The sequence below is a fragment of the Thermobia domestica genome, chromosome 12, assembly GCF_964235325.1.
Source record: "Thermobia domestica chromosome 12, izTheDome1.hap1.1, whole genome shotgun sequence".
NCBI lineage: Eukaryota > Metazoa > Arthropoda > Insecta > Zygentoma > Lepismatidae > Thermobia > Thermobia domestica.
Genome location: NC_137465.1, coordinates 56,802,354 through 56,824,531, shown reverse-complemented (window position 1 = coordinate 56,824,531; position 22,178 = coordinate 56,802,354). Strand labels below are relative to the sequence as shown.

The following is a 22,178-nucleotide window of genomic DNA, read 5'->3' as shown; positions in this document are numbered from 1 at the left end:
GATGATGAGAAATGGTGAAATGGTGGAATGAAGACAGTGGGAGGAAACGGGAGAACTCTGATAAAACCGACGCATACAGTGTTTATCCACCACAAAGCTCACTTGGCGCGAGCTGGGATCGAACCAAGGACCCCCATACACCAGAGGTGAGCGCTCTACCAGTGAGCCACCGCGGCTCCCCGGCTCACATAGATCCGAAATTATGGTTCTTGTGTGTCCCTCTGTTGAACAGTTGAAAAGAAATGTGTGATAATACCATGTTTCTCCACTAATCCCTCTCCGTAAAGTTCAGTTCCTTAAAAATTGGCATAAAGCTGAATTTCAAACCTTCCAAACCTGAATTTCTTTTAACTCTTTGCGGCACGGTGTTTCTAAAACGTTATCTAAAAGTTGGTATAAGTACCACCATGCTTACAAGAGTTAAACTTATTTTACCTAAATTATTAATTTTTATACTAAATTTCTCATAATGAAGGAATTAGTTTTATAGGGTTGATGGATCGGGATGTTTTCAGTCAAGACATAACGTTTAAAGTGAATAGCGATAGTAGACAACGTTGCTGAATCACATTTAAACGTTGAACGTTGCTGAATCACATTTAAAAATATTATAAGGCCTAAAACTCAATTTACCATAATGATAACCATTAAAAAAAATAAATTTAAAAAATGAAGTTGAGAAATTTAAGCATAGAAACACTGTAGAGAAGCCAAACTTACTAGAGCATTTATTAATTAGTATGAGAATTTTAGATAATAAAAGGATTACTATGCAGTCTTAATTCGGGAATTTTCTTTTCTGTAAAATTCAAGTTAATTGGTTTAATTTATTATTCCCTGGATTCATTAATTTCCATAAATCTAACTTGATTGAAAATGCTATGACTGCATTTATATCAGTATATTAATATTTTCATCATCTTTATATTGGGTTCCCACCTTAAACTCTCAGAAATTCCCTCAATCACTAAATATCCCTCGTTTAGTGAGCTTAGGTGAAACGGGAATACCCGTCTTACTTACAAATAAGTTGAGATTGACATAATGACAGAAGTTGCTGGAAAATCTGTAGGCCAAACGGGAAGACACCGAAAACAGTGGTATTTTTAAGACATCAGAAAGCTCTCATATAACAATTTTTTAAATGTCTTCATGTCTAGCGCTTCAAACAAAAATAAAAATTCGCCCTTTTTCGGGAATGAATTTTATATACTCAGGGATGCAAATAACCACTCATCCGTGCTTGCGAGTATTTAATATAATACCGAAGATAACTAAATGATTTTTATTGTGGAATGTGGGCTAGTAAAATTTCGTTGCTTATTTGCATTCCTGAATATATAATATGTAAAAGCCTGCCCCAGTAGTGACTTGTCTCGATCCCATATAAATCCTTGATGCACGAATGCGTAAAGATGACTTTTATCTCTAAAATGTTAGTCTTCAATACCTACTACATTAAAAAAAAATCTATTATCATACTCTATTTTGTTAGTTGTAGCAATATTAAAACTTGTTACGTATAGCAATATTAAAACAAGATTTCGAATTTAAAATTTGGGTTGTTGGTTACTGTAATAAACTTATAGTGTAGAGACTCATGACTGATAGAAGTGAAAATTGGTAACTGCTCATAAAATTCAAGTTTGACATTTACATCAGAATTTCCACTTTCTTTTTTCGCTACTGAAAGGATAGTTTATTCACTATCAATAATATCCATTGATGCCTTAGGATTTTTTGCTCTTAAATATATGGAGCACAGGAATTTAGCCAGCACGCCATGTGATCCAAGGGTGATGGTTATAATCATAATATTAGATGAGAGAGAGAGACTGCTGAGCGAGCTGTCGTGTCTCCCTCACTACCCATAATTCTCCACGGCGGAAGACCCCTGCGGATCTTTCTTCATTCTTGCTTTCACTGCGATGACACTTTGTGTGATCTATCGATCATATTCTTCGAGATTAATCGCGGAGCTGTCCGATAGTTCTCGCGTTTATCAGCTCTTTTCTCGAGTCTTAAAACCCTATATTGACCGCCAGATATATCCTGGAAAATGTCTTCACAAAGATTCTTTTATCCGTGCTTTTAAAAAAGGGAGCTTTCGGCTGTCATTGGCGGTTATATATCGTTTTAACACTACAGATGCATGCTTCGATAAAGTACGGCTACTTCGATTAATTTATTTTAGAATATGTTTCAGGCAGAGAATGACATATAACCTTTGATCCGTGTCGTCAACAATCAGTTTAGTGATAAACGCTTCTCTTTGGTAGGGTAGCATTTAACCGACTTTAAAATAAATAAGTAAAAGATTGTTGTCCATTCAACTTGTTCATGAACTTAATGGGCCTTATGCAGAGTCATTCCGACGCGTGATTAGTATCATACTAAGGAGTTCGACTAACATATGTTTCGTGCAGTAGTCAGGCCTTTAGCATGACGCTAATCATTCTTCAAAACGACTCTGCATAAGGCGCAATATGTCCACATATAAGTTTGGCATAAGTATACTGATTTTCATATTTTTTTCTTTTTGTTTTGTTTGTTTGAAAGAGTATATGGGACCTTTCCGGTGGTCCCATATACTTGTAAATTTCTTTAGGATAATCTTTGGACTTGATTAGTAAACACCGTAACCGATGCTGAGTTAAGTACGGCAAAGTATCATACGTACAGGTAACCATACATTCTTTAGCGTGATTATGGTTGTATAACAAACAACACAGGGGTGTACTGCAAAGTTTCGGAACACTGTAAAACTTAAACAAGTGAATTACCATACTTATGTGAAGTTGTTAAATGTTTTCTTTAAAAAAAAAGTTTTGTGTATTTTCCACTTTTAGCTGGTCTGTGGGATTTTATATTAACTTTCATAGGTAGCTAGAATTTATAAAAAGAGTGTTAGTATAATGTGGGATTTTTAAAAAATATATACATGGGAGTTAAATGCAAGCTAGCGATGGAAATGATTGATGCAATTTAATAACAACAGTGAATGCAATTGTAATGAAGTGTATATTATTGCTATATACTATACTAATACCACCTTGACTTGATCCCTAGTCTTCTGTTGTAAGCGCTGCTATCGGCTGAAGGAATTCCACTCACTTTTTCTCACTTAGCAACAGCTGAACCCTTATTGGCTTAACGCGTGGGTGTGAGGGTGAGAGTTTTAGTTCGCATTTTTGCCACGGCTCAAGACATTTTGGCAGCACAATAGTATTACACGAGTACAGAAATAGATAAAATCAGATATAAGTTGTCCTTTGAAGTTTGCCCCTTTTTTAACACTGCGGATATATAGTGTGTGGACCTACAATTTAAAATGAAATCTGAACCACCGTAATATGTTCAAATTTCAGTGCTCTGGCACCGGGAATGGAGCCTGGGCCACCTATACCAAAGGTGCACGCACTTGCCACTGAACCAGCGAGACGGGTTAGATAGATAAAATTAGAAAAAACAAGGAAAATAGTAGAAAAATTATGTAATTTGAACATCAAAAAATAAGTGTATAAAAGTGGTAGCGGGTTTGATGTACTATATAGATGCCATCCTCCACTTGCGTAATATGTGACTTACGCTAATTCACAGTTACGTAATAAATCTCGAAAACTACAACTACAAACCTTTACGAACATTGGCTGGAAACTTTGTTGACAGTTCAGCGTCCCGTTCAGCACCAAGGCTATATGAGTCATGAATATTCAGCTTAACATGGAATCGAACCCGGATCTCTCGCGCCGGTGGCGCGTAGTTAACCACATACCCATGAAGAATTTTAAGAACATGTTTACGTCTTTGCCCATTGCAGTATGCATTTCGTGTAAATAATATATGTCCAAATTTCATATCTCTAACCGTTATGAGATTCCAAGATATAGTTTTTTTTTTTTTTTTAATAATTGTATAATTCTTACGCTTTCTTCATAGTTTCCATTTTCTCCCCTTTATGGGCAAATATTTAAAAAAAATAAAAACGTGTCTAGTTATTTTAAATATGAAACTTATATACCAAATCTCATGTCTGTAGGGTTCAGGATTTTGGAGATATGAAAATTTTAATATAATAATTACCACCCCTATTTCCCTCGTCGAATTTCAAACTATTTCCCATTAGTGGTACCTTACGTCACAGTCTATACGCTGTCGAAATTTCAAGTTTCTAGCTATAGTTGGTTTAATCCGAGCGTTGTCAGTCAGTCAGGGCTTACTAGCTGAAACGCCCGTTCTTCGCACGGGGAAGGTAGATTTATGGGAAATATTGTAATCCCCTTTCCCCTTGGGATACAGTGAGAGTGTAATAATACAAATACAAAACATAATCTACTTCTGGCATAAATATTGAAATACCTTCCCCCACAGAAAAGCCTTTTAAATCTCATCACGCTTTGCTCCTAGTAGCTTAGTTACCCCGAAAACTATGGATTCGACACTAATCTCGGTCATTGGATTTTTTTTTAACCTCTTCTCACCTTCCATGTTGATGAGGCTGAACTTGAAATATACCGCTATTGGGAGTTCGACTATTAATCTCAGAGACACCGAAAACTATGGATTCACACTAATATCCATCGTTTTGGCCCCTACCCGCCGTCCTACAATTGCTAATTGGGGTTAAATGTGGACTTAAACGGTATAGAAAATGTCGCTATTCATCTCAGGAGTCCTGAAGAGTATGGATCGCATAATAATATAGGTCACTTTTAATTGTTATTTTTACATGTTCCCTACTTCCTACGCTCCAAAAGGCGCTATAGGATCTTACCACGTACTAAAGACTGCACTTGAATTTAAAGATCGTTAAAACTGTCACCAATCAACTTATGGATCAAAACTATAAATTCGACACTAATATTGGTAGTTTTCGATTATTTTTACATGCCACCTCCCCCTACATGGGTACCAATAGGGCTGAACTTGGCGCCATCGGGAGACTTATTTTGTCTCAGCGACCTCGGAAACTATGAATTCGATACTAATATCGACAGTTTTCGATCATTTTTATATGTTGCCTCTCCTACTCCCCCTAGGTGGGCTAGGACGTCTTACCCCACTGTTGGCTGAACTTGGCCTTAAAAGGTATCGAATTGTTTCACCAATCAATTTAGGCAGTGTTGGGTAAGTTACTTGTAAAAATGTAACGCGTTACAAGTTACCTTACTTTCTCTTAAAATGTAACGCGTTACTTTTAGGTCCGAAACTTTGAATATGTGAAAAAATCTTATTACTTCATGTGAAAAAATCTTATTACTTCATTTTTCCATACTACTATTACTACCACTATTATTATTATTATTATTATTATTATTATTATTATTATTATTATTATTATTATTATTATTATTATTATTATTATTATTATCGCACGTTTTGAATTGCTTTATGTAGACGCAAAAACAAATTCTTACTTGACAGCTATATGTACATTAGAAACACATCTTTGAGCTCAACCTGAGAACTCGGCTCGAAAAATTTCCTCCACTCGACTCGAATTCGGGACGAGTTTCGAGTAGAGTTGAGACAAATCCGGTGTGTAGTTTCGAGTACTGTCTTCAAGTGTCTTGTATAGACAATATAATTATTATCAATGATACTCCTACAACTGTTATTATTATTGTAACAGCACTGTACAGGGTTTGTATGATAAGTAATGAGACCAGGTCTGGAAACATTGTTTTATTGATCTGATCTGTACAGGGACTTAAAAGCTTTCGAAGTACTCTCCTCTTGCGTCGATGCACTTCTGCAATCGATGTTTCCACGCTGCAAACGCCCCCTGGAAGTCAGCAGCCGGCATGTCCTTTAGAAATGTGGTCACGGCTGCTTGGATGGCTGTGACGTCTGCAAAACGGGTTCCTTTCAAGCGTGGCTTCAGCTTCGGGAAGAGGAAGAAGTCGGCCGGGCTCACATCTGGGCTGTAGGGTGGTTGTGGAAGGACTTCCACCCCAATCCGGGTCAAAAAGGAGGTCACTAAGAAGGCGGTGTGGGCAGGGGCATTGTCGTGATGCAACTTCCACCGGCTAGCGATCGCCGGTCTTTTCCGCTTGACGCTCCTGTGCAGTCTCTCAAGGACTTGTTTGTAGAAGGCGGCGTTGACGGCTTGTCCTTGGGGTACAAACTCCTTGTGGACCACCCCCACATTGTCAAAAAAAACAATCAACATTGTTTTCACCTTTGACTTCGACATTCTGGCCTTCTTGGGGCGCGGGGACGCAGGAGTGTGCCACTCCGCGCTTTGACGTTTCGTTTCAGGGTCGTACTGGAACACCCACGACTCGTCACCTGTTATGACGTCATCTTCAAAGTTAGGGTCACTGTTCATGAGGTTCAACAGTTCCTGACAACAATCAACACGTCGTTGCTTTTGTTCGTCAGTCAACACTCGCGGCACCAGTTTCGCACAGATTTTTCTCATTCCCAATTGTTCCGTCACAATCTTGTGCACTGTTGTGTGGTTCATATCGAGTTCATCAGCAATCAATCTCAACGATAATCGACGGTCTGAGTTCAGGAGATCCCTCACTTTTGCCACAGTTTCGTCCGTAGTCACTGTTGTCGGGCGTCCAGCCCTCTCCAGATCCTCAACGCTTTCCCGGCCGTTCCGGAACGCACTGTGCCAACGAAACACCTGGGCTTTGGATAGGGCTTCCTCTTTGTAGGCCTCCGTGATGAGAGAAAGCGTCTGAGTAGCCGTTTTCCCCAGGCGAACGCAAAATTTGATCGCATAACGCTGTTCGATGGAACCCTCCATGTTTGTTGATTTTCCGCCGTGACAAGAATGTTCACAAGGGCTTTGTCCAAGGCTTGTCCGCGCTCCACTAAGGCTCGGAGCCAACTGACGCGCGGTGCCTTGCTTTGCTCGGACCCCCCCCTACATCCTCCATCACCGACAAACCCGCTCCAGCGACACGCGCGCCGCGGCGCGGCGAGTCTCATTACTTATCATACAGACCTTGTATAAACAAGAAAGATAGACTGTATCTGAAGACTAAAAAACTAGTTAATTGCCACCTTGGTAGACGTGAAGTCTAAGAGTCAAGGACATTGTTCATGAGCTTCTGAGTTTGACTTGATGGTCTAGGTTGAGCATTCGGGCTCGAGCCAAACATTGTTAAAAGTTATAGGACACTGCCCACATATCTTCAAAACTGCTCGACCCGGGTTTAGAATTGTCAATGACTCCAGCTGCTCGGCTCACAGCTCATTCACTATCGACCCGAACCAAGAAGTGAACCTAGCCAACAGCTCACCTAACCGAGTCGGTTTGGCTTGGTTGAGCCGAACCGAGCAGATGGCTCATCCCAACCAAACCAGCACGAGCCGATGGTTCACCCCAAGCGAGCCGGCTCGAACCATCGACTCAGTTGAGCCGAGCCGATCTGAGCTTGTTATAAAAGATCTTTTGTGATCTTGCTATCGAGACGAGGCGAGATGCGAGCAGTGGTCCCCTCTCGTGAGCGACACTAACAGCATTCCATATTACTGCTTAGCTTACATTTCTCATGACTTTCGCTTTTCAGTGTAATCAGGCTTCAAAAGAGTTAAAATGAGCGAGCCACTTATCAAACTCGACTCGACTTGAAACTTCACGCTAAAAACAGTGAATCGGTTTGAAACTCGATTCGAGAAAATTACCTTTGACTCCAGTCGAAACTCGTGAACTCTAGTCGAGTTTCATGTCGAGTCGAGTTTTAGCTCGACTCATGCCCATCACTATGACTTAGAAAAAATGGTTGTTTTATTATTATTCTGCTAAACTAATTATACTCGTATAATAATAACAATGTTATGTAAAATTAAAAATACAGAATATAGAGAAACATTACACTACAACTAATAAAATGAGAACACATGAACTGGGAGTGAATCAAAGCTTGCCAGTAATTCTAAAATTGATATATGCTTTTTAAAGGTAGTTCCAAACTCTATAATCAACGGGATTTTAGGATACGCAAAATGATCTAAAGGAACTCTAATGTTAGATACCATCAAAATTACATGAATAAAGTAGGGTTACTGATCAGAATACAGTTTATCCATATTAATCCCTTACTGTACATCGTTAATTATGGCACCCTAGTTGTTGATAAATATTTCTCGCCAAGGCACCAGTTTACTTTTAAATTCTGTCCATCATCATCCTCAGCTTTTAAGAAAAGGTATTCTTTCAAATGCTCGAATGATAAAATATTTTCGTTCTCCATCTTTATAAAAGCAACACCAATCAAAGTAAAATAGACTACCGGTACCATTGCACTAGTAGTTCACTCACTGAATGTATTGATTTGGAGTTGTCAAAATCTACGACAAAATTTTGCAGGTGCTTGCAGTCAGTACACGTGATTTCCCTGAAGCTGTCCTCATCTTCCAAAAACAGCAAGTTGCACTATGATCTTATCTGTTTCTCTATATGTCGGTTACGGACATCGTTCATGCTCCATTGCTCCATTCTGAGAAATTCACTTACAGGAAAGAAAAATTTGTTTCCGAAAAATATATATATACATATATTGTAGTTACCCATCCGAAATGTAACGCGAAAAAAGTAACGCAAAATAGGTATGTTACTTAAAAATTTGTAACGCGTTACCTTTACAGTTACTTTGGAAAAAATTAACGCGTTACTAGGAAAAGTTACTTAAAAAGTATGCGTTACTTGCGTTACGTAACTTCCCAAGACTGAATTTAGGGATCCCGAAAGCTATGGATTCGATACTAATATCGGCCGTTTTCGATAATTTTAATATCTCTCTCCCGCTAGGTGCGCTTGGGAGTCTGTTTTCTGTAAGTAATATATGTACCAAGTTTGATTAAAATTGCTTCAGACATTTGAGAGCTATGCTGTAACACACACACGCACTCACACACACACACACACACATATATATATATATATATATATATATATATATATATATATATATATATATATATATATATATATATATATATATATATATATATAATATAATATGACACTGAAACCTATTTCCCAGCACCTATGTAGAGCTTTCAACCAGCTAACAGCCAAGAATAAAACTATCGTAGTCTTTTTAAAATGCATATTGTTTAGTAGCAATTTTCAGCATAGTTTGACCAATAGAACGACGTCTCGTGCATTTTATCTTCGTCTGGCTACGAGTGATCCATTTACAAGACGCAGGCATCGAGTACAGTAAAGTATTAGGGAAGGATGTATGCTGAAATTTCCTTTCACTGTACTTGAAAAACTGCATTAGTATATATTACGTACGAAAATAAACTGTAAGATAATATTGCCTAAATTTGTGTGTGCATTGCGGTAATTTTTCTTCTGTTTCAACTTAAGCTTTTTTCCGAATAGCGGACAGTTTTACGTTTCCCGGTACTGTCCGCTTTATAGAAGTTTCACTGTATACGTATTTATTTATATACAGTATAAATATATAATATGATTGTAGTTTCTTATGAAGCTAGGCATGACGTAAGCATGGTAAGCATGGCCGAAGTTTTTGGCTTTTTTTTTTTTTTATATATCTTGACCTTAAATTTATACAAGATTACTTCTATTACTTGGTGTACTTTTATTCATTTCTTTCTCCGAGTCTGCAAATATAACAATACCATCTGCGAAACGTACACTGTGAACCTTTACCCCATTTATTCTAATCAATGTTGCTTTCTTTTTCACTTTACTCATTACTTCTATAAACATATTAAACAAATAAGGTGAAAGAGGAAATCTGTGCATTACGCTTCTTCAGTTACATTTCATAAATCAATACAATATTTATTCACACGTGTTGATGTACAGTTCTATTTAATATCTGTTTGTAGCTTAGCTCTGTCATCGCAGAAAATTATTGGAAAGCAACACTGTTGTCTTTTGTGCTTGTGTTATGTGTATTAAATAGCCGAAAGACAGTGTGTGAACTTAGAAACTGTCTTTAGAATGTTTTTGTTATAAGCAATTTTATATGTATCACTCCTTACGATTATTTTCGAGAAAATTACGATGATTTTAAAGTTGTTTGAGGGAATTGGATGGCAGAACTGATTCCCAAATTTCCCTTAACTTCCCATCCAAAGACACCAGTCACTTACTGCATATCGTTTTAAAAGCCATTCCATCATCTTCCAAATGTGTTATGTCCCATCTCTGTAGGTTAACGATAGGGTGAGCAGCAACCTACATAAGGGCAAAATAACAGTACACAACCTGTAACTCTCAAACCGTCAAGAATAGAACCTATCTTCATACAAACTTTCTTGCATAGAATCAGCCATACACTGGGAAAAAATGGTCAGATTGAACAAAAATTTGTGCTGGTGACAATCATTTGGTCAATATAGTACCAACCAAGCGTTTAGTTACCAGCACGAAATCGTTTGGTTACGATTTCTTTGGTTGGAACAACCTAGCATTTGGTTACTAGTACCAAAATATGCAATTTGGTCTCCTGACTAAATATGTAGGATTTGGTTGGGAATAGTGACCCCGCGTAGTGTAGTCGCTAACGCTCTCGCCTTCCATGCGAGCGGTCCCGGGTTCAATTCCAGGTGGGGGACTCGGTCGAAAAACTGTATAATGCTTTTTCCGGCCAGCCACCCTGAATGAGGTTTTCCTGGGTTTTCCTCATTCACACCAGGCAAATGTCGGGGTGGTACCTACCATATAGGTCCCAGGCAGCTTCCTTGCTTCCCTTTCCCCAGATAGTGTGCTCGCTGAGGGACGTCATCCCTCAAAATGTTACGGGCTAAATGGCCTTTGCTGCCGAAAACCCAGAAATCGAAATCTTAATCCTTGGTTGGGAATACCAAAATATTTGGTTAAAATTATCCAGGTTTGGTTCTTGGCCCTAAATAATTTTGTTGTAAATGCTAGACTTGCATTTAGTGAATTCAACCAAATGTCCTATACCAAACTTGAGTTACCAAAACATTTGGTAGCAATTACCAAACACGTTGGTTGCAGGTACTAAACTGAAAATAATATGATGGGAGAAACTTTTTTTCTAACGAAAATAGTAACAAAACAAGAAATTGTTAAATATGCAAATGGAAAGTTGGTACATATGTAAGTATTACATGTAGGTTGGATGAAAATACATAGATCATAATTTACGGTCACTTAAATAACCAAGACACATTACCTAACAGTAAAATAATATGTAGAAAAAGTAAGCTTACCTCGAAACAGGTCGATTGGCTGCGGTAATTCCCATCCTAATATCTTTGACTACCGCAACCAAATTATATATATATATATATATATATATATATATATATATATATAATATGTAGGTGTGTGTAATACTTGGAAATTCAAATTAAATTCACATTCCGAAGTGACACTTTGTAAGTAGTGATTTTAAACAAAAAATGAATAAATATTTTCATGCATTGTGTACTAGCATAAAAAGGCCTTTTATTTGATTTATTTGTTTTTAATTTTAAAAAATGCAATTGAAGTTGGTTAGTTGCCTGTGAAATTCGTGTATTATATTGCCCTGGGATTGAGCGATTTTATTGAAAGCGAGTCAAACTAGTTCAATTTCATTTGCAGAGTTTGTTGATTTCATTTTTTTTGTATTCATGCATGTAATTTAAACTTTTTTGTTGTCTGTTAATGAAATGTGGTGCATTTTTTTCTACATTTTCCTCATTTCCCTGTTTTTCACCTCCCTCCCTTTATCTCGATGGGTCTCATTTTCATTGGATTGTGTTCCACTTAACTGTTGTTTTAAAACATTACAAGTTTCTGGATTTTGAAATACTTGTCTAGCGATTTCAAAGCACATTTTTTTTTAAATAACAAAAAGTTCTGTAAGCAGAGGAGTTTCCCCATAAAGCTGAAAGCTGAAAAGATAATAATTCCTGAAAAAGAATTTAAAAAAAAAAAAAAAGAAACTTTATGAACATACAATGTGGTAAGTAGCAAGGATTATTTTTAATTAGAATTTATTTATTCAATATTCGTAACACTGCTGGAATTATTTTTTTCAAATGTCGAGATTGTATTGTATGTAGTACTTGAAATCTAAGTAAACGTTTAAACAGGAAATTAACACTGAAGTTCGTAATATGAACTGAAAGTCAACAAGGTTATAGTCAAAGCTACTGAACAACCAAAGGGGATTTTTTTTTTTCAATCAAATACAAAATGTGGAACAAAATTATTGAGCTAACTTTCGTGCGTGTGGTTTTAATTTGTGGTATAAACTCGATCATGTGGAGGTGTTATTTCAAAGGACACCAGGCATTTACATCATGTTGTTTCCACTTGTGTAAATTTTGTTGTTTCCATTTTGTTAAAAATGAAAAGTTCTGCATACCACAAATGAAAGGAAATATGTACTTAATATAAGCATATTTAACGTGAGGTAAATAGAACGCCGGTAACACAGTTTGTTGGGACAGCGAATCGTTCGTAACTGAGTTGGCTTTTTTTTTTTTTTCACTAGCATTTTCTAACGTTTATCCCAAACGACATTGCGGAAGCGGAAACTGATTCGTTGTATAATAACCTGAAAAATGATACGGAGCGAAGTTCTTATTACACCAAAGTTATATACTTACCATTTTATTTTAATGTGAAATTTAGCTTATGTTTCAAACGACTCGTTCAATATTTGGTGTTACAGCTGGAGATTCTTTTTCTACGCGAATATTAGTTATTCCTGTCCTATGGATTTCATTTACTTCATGTGTGAAAGCTCACACAAATACGTGCTTCCAAACAATGACATTCTCCTCACGAAAAGGACAGAAATATTCTGACACTGCGTATATTTCACATCTGTGGTTGCGAACTTTTATGTTGGTAGTTGTGAGGTTGTGGGCAATTGCATGGAGGGGTAGTTAGCGTTGTATAGCAATTTAAATTTAATCAAGGGAGACAAGCAGAAACCAACCAGTAAGTGTGCAAAAAACAGTGCTTTTTTTCTTTATATCATCTTCTCTCTGCAAAGAGGGTTGGAAATAAGTTTGTGTTATTATTATTATTATTGTTACTACCATTAACTATTCTGCCTATTGATAAGTCCTGGGACCAATAGAAGATTCCTTCCCTCTCACTCCCAATATTTTCTACTATTTTTCAAATTCTCGATAAGTTTTCTTCTTCGTGCTCCTCATTTCCTCCCTATGGCGGAATGAAGGTGGCAATTTCTTTCAAGATGTGTCCAATCCAGTTGACCTTTTCTTCAAAGGATGCTGGATAAGTGTCCTTTTCTTTCCAACTCCCTTTTAAAACATCTTCGTTTATTACTTCTGTCCATTTTATTTTCTTCATTTTCCTGCAATATCACATTACGAAGCTCGCCAAGTATTTCTTCTCTAACTTCCGTAATGTCCAAGTCTCTGAACCATACAATCCCATGTTCCATACATTGCACTTGACCAGCTTCTTTCTTAGTTCAGTGGTGAGCTGCTAGATAGTGGTCTTGTGAAATGGCGATCTTTTCCTTCAACAATTGTTGACCTGATCCTGTTGGTGCAGGAAGCCTCTTGTCAAAATACTTCCCAGGTATTCAACTGACCGACCACTTCGAGCTCTCTTTGTTCTACTATGATCCTTAAGTGCGTGTTTCCACTGAATATTCTCATGACTTTCGTCTTTTCGACGTTAATTTCCATTCCGTATTGTTTTCCAATGTCAACTATTCTGTTCATCTTCTTTTGTAGTCTTTCTTCAGTTTTAGCTATAATAACAGTGTCGTCCACATACTTCATCTTGTTGATGATCTGTATCCAATTTTGAAATCTCCAACTCTGGTTAATGAAAGAAACATAAACTATTCACTGTAAATGTTGAATAGAGTAACATGCTACATCCTTGTCTGACTCCTCTCCCAATCTCCACTTCGTTGGTTTATCTTTGGTTTAGGCATAATTTCACTGTTTTCTGTGTACAGGTTGCAAATGAGTGAACGGTTCCTCTAGTTGATCTCGATTTCGTGAAGTATTTCCAGAATGTTGGTCCAGTTTACTCGGTCGAAATCTTTCTGTCAGTTGGTGAAGCACAAAAAATTTTTCCTTTACGTCGAGAACTCACCTTTATATAAATTTTATGAACCCAATATCATCTCTTGTGCGCCTTCCTTTCCAGAATGCAAATTAATCTTCCTCCCATGTGTTCTGCCTTACTTCCCAACATTTATTCAATATGCGCTCAATAGTCTTTCCAGTAAGGGAAACAAGGCAAATGATTCTGTGATCGATACACTTCTTCGTCTGCTTTATCTTAGGTAATGCAGTCATCATAACATCTTAAAAAAATCGTTCCACCATTCTCAACTCAGGTAGATCTTGTTAATAAGTGAAGGCAATAGTTTCATCGCATTGTCTCCTAATCCGTTGACCAAGTCTGCTGCTATTTCATCATCACCAGTGGCCTTCCTCCCTCTCATGTCTTTGACTTGTATTATTTCACTTTTCAGTATCTTAAGTCCTTTGTCTTCTTCATCTACTTCTTTTGCTTCGGTTACATCTCTTGCGCGATTTTTCTTGTTATATGGATCCTATTGTCACTGACTTGAGTATCCTTTATTAATTCTTCCACCCAATTCTTGTGCTCTTTACTGCATCAGATAATATTTGCCACGGCGTTGAAATTATATTATTTATTCACATATGGCTTCCACGTACTTTTCTCTGGCGCTGTCAGTCTCTCTTAATTCATTATTTAGCATTATTTATTGTTTGATGTACGTGATTTATCATGCTTCTGCGTTCCTCCATCTTTTTATGCATCTCTTCAATTAGCGATTCTTTTCTCTTTGCTCTTTCAGTCTTGCCAAGCCATTATTGGATGTACCTAGCAGAATCCGCTTAACTTTTTTCCGGTTTTCTTGCACATTGCCTACCCTACCGTCTATTCACAGAATTTTTCTTCTGTCTCGTTTTAACGTTATTGTCCATGCTTCTTAGTTGTTCCATTTTCCATCCCGTACACTATTGCTGAAATGTTGCTCAACCAGAATATATTCAATGTGGTAGCGTCTTTTATCTCCTAAACTTTTCCTCATATACAGCTTTGTTTTTCTCTTCTTAAACTACACTATGTATTGGTTCCCACCAAATATATTACCTACAGAAGTTGATGAACATCTGGCTCAGTACGTTTCTTCTTCTGATTAGACCAAATGATCCCACAGTCTTTTTCAGATCCTTCTCCCACTACGCTGTTGTAGTCTCCAATTACTATGACGTTAACCTGACATCTTCACCCCCTGATGCAATATGTCAATTATCCGGTATATATTACTTCTACTTCATTATCATCATGATCAGTTGTTCGCATTATTACTTCAATAACATCAACAGGTCTCTACAGTATTCCAGCTTGGTTACCTTTTTTGCTATTTAGTTTTTCATTGCTGGCACACCCACGCGGAGAGGTCCACTGATCCGGATCCCTCCAATAAAACTAAAATTGATTAGCAGAGAAATGATTGATCTAACCGAGATATTTTGATCGCATATCATTTTTTGTTATGAAAACAACAAAAACTTTATATGCGATCAAAATATCTCGGTTACATCAATCATTTCTATTATTTTTTTCTGAGATAATAGGTAGCAGTATTTAACAATTGCTTATCTTTTCGGGTGCAAAATAAAAATACACGTTCAATACTAAATAGACGTAATATCTTTTGGATTCCCCCAAACTTTGAACCCCTCCCAACAAAATTTTCTGAGTGTGTGCCTGTTATTGTGACAGCATTCTCGGCCTTAACATCACGCAAATAGAATGTAGTCTATTCCCAACACTATTTCACATTTTTCTGACCAACGCATTTCGTTCGAACCCAATATGTTCACTTTATACTTACCCATTTTCACTTTTAAAATTTCAAGTTCTACTTGCACGTCGTAAAGTTCTTACGTTTTAAGTTCCTATGCTGAAATGTGAGTTATTTTCTCCTTTGATGATTCTTTGCGGAGTCCGCCCTCCAAAGATCCGAACGGGGAGCTATTTTACCCCCGGAATATTTTAAAAGGAAGAACCATTTTTTTTGTTTAGTCTCTTCCTCGTCTCTTCTGGGGAAAAATAATGTAGTATTCCCATTTCCTTTCTACATCTCCATACCGTTGCCAACCTCGTGGTTCATCTGCCTTTTAGGACAATTTCTAATGACATAAAGGTGTCCTGACCTATACCCGCTCATTTACCCTCCGAGGAGGCTATACCAAAAGTGTTTTGTGTATTTGGTTGTGCCAGAAGCCAGTCCACAATAGGAGCCCTACTTAGGTGTTGAGCAAATCACGCACAATAGAAAGGCTTATATGGACACACAAAAGTAGCAAAGAAAATTTATTGTGGGGTTATTGCTTTTGTTCTGTTGAACAAAGGGCTCGTAGTGTCCCTTGTAAGACAAGATGCACTGAAGGCATGTCGAGCGCCAGTAATATTTTAAAAATCGTGGTGACTTTTATATCTAATGAACTGTACCTTTCTGTTGACTGTTTTGGCGACTTTTCTATTATCAGGAAACCCAAAAGGACTCACACTTCATGCGTAATTTACTTTTAGGTTTTAATGGTATACTGTTGATATTTATGATTGTGCTGTATTTACAACGTAACTTTATGGGACTGGAACGAATCAAGCTATATGAAGTCATAAATAATTCAGTTAAGTAATCAGATGAGCTTTTTGCCACTAAGCCACTGTGCCGTAGATTAAGCAAATTGGTTATCGAAATAAATAATTTCGGTTTATGTATATGGAATTTCCTCACAAAACTGTACATAAATCATGCGTCATTGAGTGCCTGGGTTTTCTGGGCTCTACAATGGTTAGCATAGTTAACCTGATACGAATGCAATAGATCTGGCTATACGTAAGTTCTGAAAGTGAGTGTGTTCCTGTGAAAATTGCGAATATGTATACATGCATGTATTATAATTTACATTTCGGTACATGATTGTAGCGGCTTCTGTAGATTCTCACGTTGAAGGGAATTTAAGACTAATATAAAACGTTTGAGGAAATGTTTCAAGAATCATGCGACCGAGAGAATATATATTTCCGTTTCATCAGAAGAGACTACAGTTGTTTCCCACATTGTTTTGTTCTTCATTAAGATAATGTTCTGTTCATTTGTTTTTGCATTGTTGTATACTTTGTCGAGAAAATACAGGGTGTTCAACAGTCCCATACTATAGGCAAAATGGTAAAAATATGTTGTTATTACGTTCTTTTGTTGTAGTGAATAATGATGTCCTAGGACGAACGTGCGAAAATAATACTGCATGTGGACGTTAAAGGTTGTAAAGGTTACTGACCAAGATATTGCCAGTGACCTCAATCGACGCTATTTGGAACAATAACCACTATCCCACACCAACATAGAACGAAAAATTCGAAAATCTCAAGGACGTATGCGAAGCAATTATCTCAGATTACATTCCAGTGTGCTCAAAAATTTGCGATACTACCTACAAACATGTGTAGAACTCAACGGAGAGCACGTTGAACAAATACCGTACTGTGATTTTGCCTATGGTGTTGGATTTCGCAGAAACTAACTTGAGAAAAATAAGTTATTCTATGACCCCTCTCTAGGTTGGTTTCCGAATATGAATTCAGAACAGTTTTGCTTTTTGAGTTGACTATACACTATGCACTACTACTTAAGTACCACAAATCATTCCAGTTTTTTCGACTTGCTTTCTTATTTAAAACAAGCGTCTCACGTGTTGAAATTGAGACATGAATATTTTATTTTGTAAGAATGAAACACGATCATTGCTAGATAAGTAAACTTAATACTTACTTTCATTCTCTTTCTTTAGGTTAAATACGCCCGTCAACAAGAAATTCGCCGAAGAGTAAAACGTGACGTCTCTCCCGTAGTACGGCCTCGATCAGGTCGCTTTTCACGGCTCAACGACCCGAAATGGTCCCAAATGTGGTATTTGGTAAGTATTTCCAATATCTACTTTCTTGCATGTGTGAAAGAGGAAGATAATTTGAATAGTTTAAGTTGTGGTATGGGTAAATTCTTCGTCCCGTGGTTTGATTTACTCATGAAACTGTCCAGTTTCCCTTTTTCATACGTAAGTATTAACGACACGTACCTAGTAACTATACATCCGTACGGTTATACGAATCTGAGAGAAATTTTTCGGCACAAAATTTCACAAGAGAATTTTGTAGAAACAAATTTTGAACCGCAAAATAATTGACAGTGATTGTTAGGGATCAAACGAAACACAAAACTTCGTTTAATTTTCCTGTCCTGTGGGTTACATGTTAATGCAGATTTGCAAGTGTTTGTAATTTCCATAATTTGGATTTTGAGGAACAAAATTGAGGCGTTCCGAAAGGGACCTCAATAAAATCTTGTTTCTTGAAAATGCTCTCTGAACTATCAAAATAATTGTTCATTTCTTTTGAAACTGACGGAAAGAACGATTTTCACAAATTATATATACTGGTTTAAGAATTAGCTGCCACAGAGCAGTTTGGTATTGTTACTCGAGCACGAGCCTATCACATCTAATTTCTGGGCATTCAGATTGCACGTAACAGTCATTGTGCTTGCCCTTACTACAGGGAACACCTCGCGTGTTCCTACAGGTACACGTAGTTACGAAAATAAAACACCCTGCATTTTACAGGAATTGCTTCAATGGAGATTTCTGTGCAAGAGGAACATTATATTTGTTACTCATATCAAGTTCATATTTCACGTATTAAAGGCTCCCAGGTTTTCAGCCTAAAAAACTGAGACACCCTATGAAACATAGATATTTTCGTGTTACTATTCCCACTTTGCTCCATTGTTTCAATTCACATTTAGCAAGTGGCGGATCTCAAACGCCCCCCCAGAAGAGGAAACTTTATATATAACCCATTCCAGAGTTTGAAGCTCTTAAAAGTAGCTCTAAGTAGCAGTATGACAACCCCTCCTCCCCCCAGAAGTCTGTCCTGGATCCATCTCTGCACTTAACTTGCAATAATGTTTAGCACCGTAAAACAGAAAACAAATGGAACGCATTTTGGATCGTCTGCTTATCAGATACAGACGTTACGCATGTTCCACGCCAAACTATGGTAGCTTTTCTCTGTTAGACACTTATGTTGTAATGTGCCATGCGGTGTTGCCACACCACATCTTTAAACAAGACCCTGGAGGTTAAAGGTCATGTTATGTTTACGTCGTTTTTTTTTACACGTAGCACCAACACCCTCTGAGCATAGGTGGGAGTTTTAGACCATCCGACATCTCATGCATATATATATATATATATATATATATATATATATATATATATATATATATATATATATATATATATATATATATATATATATATATATATATATATAATATACACGTACTCTCAATACTCAAGTGCTACATCACAACTTTTGGGTGTAAATGAGTTTGTTCAGACAACTGCTTCATTGTTACGAGTTTTGGAGTTTTGGGGTTGGCCAGCTGCCAAAAGTTTTCTACCAATGCGACCATCCAATTTAATTAAGTACAAAATGAAAACGAGAGAGGTTGTATGTGTGTGATACGGAGGAAGAAAAGGGGAATCATACACGGAAAAGTCAGTGAAAAAGAAAACTCACTCACACACCCATGTATGTATATATATATTTATGTGTAATTTCTTATCGTAAAAGAAAGAGTAAAATAACACCTCACATTAAGTGCAACTATTTTCACTTATTTAGAATTAGGAGCTAATAAAGTACGATTGTTTTCCCGCCTTTAAAAAAGGATTGAAAAGGTTAGTTTAACTACAAATTCAAAAGTGAAGAAAACTTAGTCCTTAATGGAATTGAACACCGGCGCCGACTTCTATTTTTTTTATTGTCCATTGACTTATACCGGCAATTATTTTTGTTTTCTTCAAAATGAACATATTTTATTAACTTCTTGTTCAAATTTATTTAATTGTCTCTTCATAAAAATTGAATTTTGTTACGAATAATTTTAATATTTAATAAGCAACTGTACTTAGAGGAATGACGTGGATACATTTACAAAGTAGACAAAGGAAGGAACATTTAACTAGGAACTAACTAGAGAAACTAGTTAAATCACATCTCATTAAAATTCCAGTTTACCTAAAAGAAAACAGAAATAATTCCCCCATAGTGTATGAGTTAAAAGGTCACAGTTGTCATAGATTAAAGTAGAATAATCTACTTCCCATGATTCTTACACGAATCACGCAAAATAAAACGTTGATTTAAGGTACATTTTTTAAAATTTCTATCTGCATAATTTACGAATTGATCTTCTTAGGTCCATTCTCTTTAGCAATGCTTATTTCGTCAAGAACAACCTTTTGCCTCTTTATTAGCTGCTCTGCTATGATTGATTTTTACCTCCTGGCGTAAACATACGAGAGTTTATATAGTTTCACCTCAGATGTATCTATTTATCTATATCTATCTATAGGTTTTTGTGTGTGTGTGTGTGTGTGTGAGAGAGAGAGAGAGAGAGAGAGAGAGAGAGAGAGAAAATGTGTGAGTGAATAAGAAAAGTACTTTTCTGTAATGTTCCTATTTTGTAACATCAATTGAGAAATAATATATTTAATTCAGTGAGAATATTATATTTAAGAGCATAATAATAAAACGCTCCTTACTAGATAAAATAAGAACGGGAATGGTGAATGGGGGAAACTTCATGACGAGGAACTGCATAAATTATACCTTTTACCAAACATTATTATGGTCATCAAGTTTAGAAGGATCAGGTGAGCAGGTCCTGTAGCCAGAATGGAAGAAAGTAGGAACGCTTTCGAAGTTTACCTGGAAATCCAATCAGAAAAAGACTATTAGGAAGACTTTGGCGCAGATGGGATGATAATATTATCAATCTCGGAGAAATAGGAATACAAAGTAGAAACTTGATCGAGTTACCTCAGGACAGAAGTCAAGAGCTTTTGTGAATGGGGCATTTAACCTCAGGGTTCCATAGGCCTAAAAATTTTTACTCCTTAGTTATTAGAAAAAATGCGAAAAGAAAAGTTTTTACTCTATGTAAACATTGAAGATTGAATTTGGTCCTTCCTAAACTACAAACACAGTGGAGTGTCGTCAGTGCATCATCGAATGCTAAACACTGCTTCTATATCTTATTCATAGTTTAACAAGAGCGTGAAGTCCAGAAGGTTAACGTCGTTGGTTTCCTGCGCTTGGACCTGCTCGTCACTGGGGGTGTGGTAAGAGGATAGCCAATCACCATCCTTCAGATTTTCCTAACTTACTCATCGCAAGGTCATTCAGTTTCTATTTTCGCGCACAGTGTCAACTTACGTCAGCTCTCAAGTGTTAATGTGGATACTGTATATAACATGAGAAGGAAAAGAGACAAGTCAAAACAGTCTACTGCGCTCAGCGAACCACGAGTAACCAAGCTGGCAGCTTTCCATAAACGTCACTACAACTTTTCGCGGGAAGCCAACGACGTTATACCTTCCGTACTATAACTTGTTTCTTTGAAAAATAAGGGAAAATCGTAGTTGATTCAGGAACTTTCTTCACGTTGAAAGTGTAACATGTTCGATATTTAATAGTACCTCCAAAAACACTAATGTTAAAGTTTTCTTCGTACAAAGTTTCGAAACAATGTATTCAAAATGAAACGAGTAGCATGGTTTAACGTTTAAACGAGAAATCTGAAATCCCCCTCCTGTAAAATATCAAAAAACAGGATACGCCACTTCACCGACGATTTGTCTTATGTTTGGACAGTAATTTAGTTAATCATAAGTTAAAATTAAAGAGTTAGACAATAACCTAAAAGTATAATTCACTAACATTACTATATATTGTCACTGGCACATTCCATGTGAAATTAACCAATGAAATGACGAAATCTGACCTGACCATCTTAGATTTTTGTAAAAATCGGTGCACAGTTTTATTACAGTGGGAGATAAACAAATATTACCACTGTCTTCCTGAAAGTGTCTCCATATAGGGTGTTCAAAAAGGGCATTTTTTAAGTTACAGTGATTATTAAAAATTGTCATAAAATGATTAATATGTGCACTAGAGACATGAAACAAACACCATTGGAAAGCTTAACGATTGCTCTACAAGTTGTACTATATTCAAACGCTTGTAAAATAAAAAAAATTACACTTTAAAAATTAAAATTTTGAATTTCGCATAGGAATGTCCTGCGAATTTGTTCAAAATTGTCCAG

General features: G+C 36.7%; 1 protein-coding gene across 1 annotated transcript in view; it reads left to right on the top strand.

The window, feature by feature from the left end:
* The window catches only part of LOC145665965 (furin-like protease 1), a 273,711-nt gene that overhangs the window by 42,281 nt on the left and 209,252 nt on the right, over positions 1-22,178 (top strand). Inside the window, exon 3 of the mRNA XM_081733071.1 lies at positions 17,794-17,919. Within this exon, the coding sequence (XP_081589197.1) occupies positions 17,794-17,919 (126 nt within the window). The remainder of the gene's footprint in view (positions 1-17,793; positions 17,920-22,178) is intronic.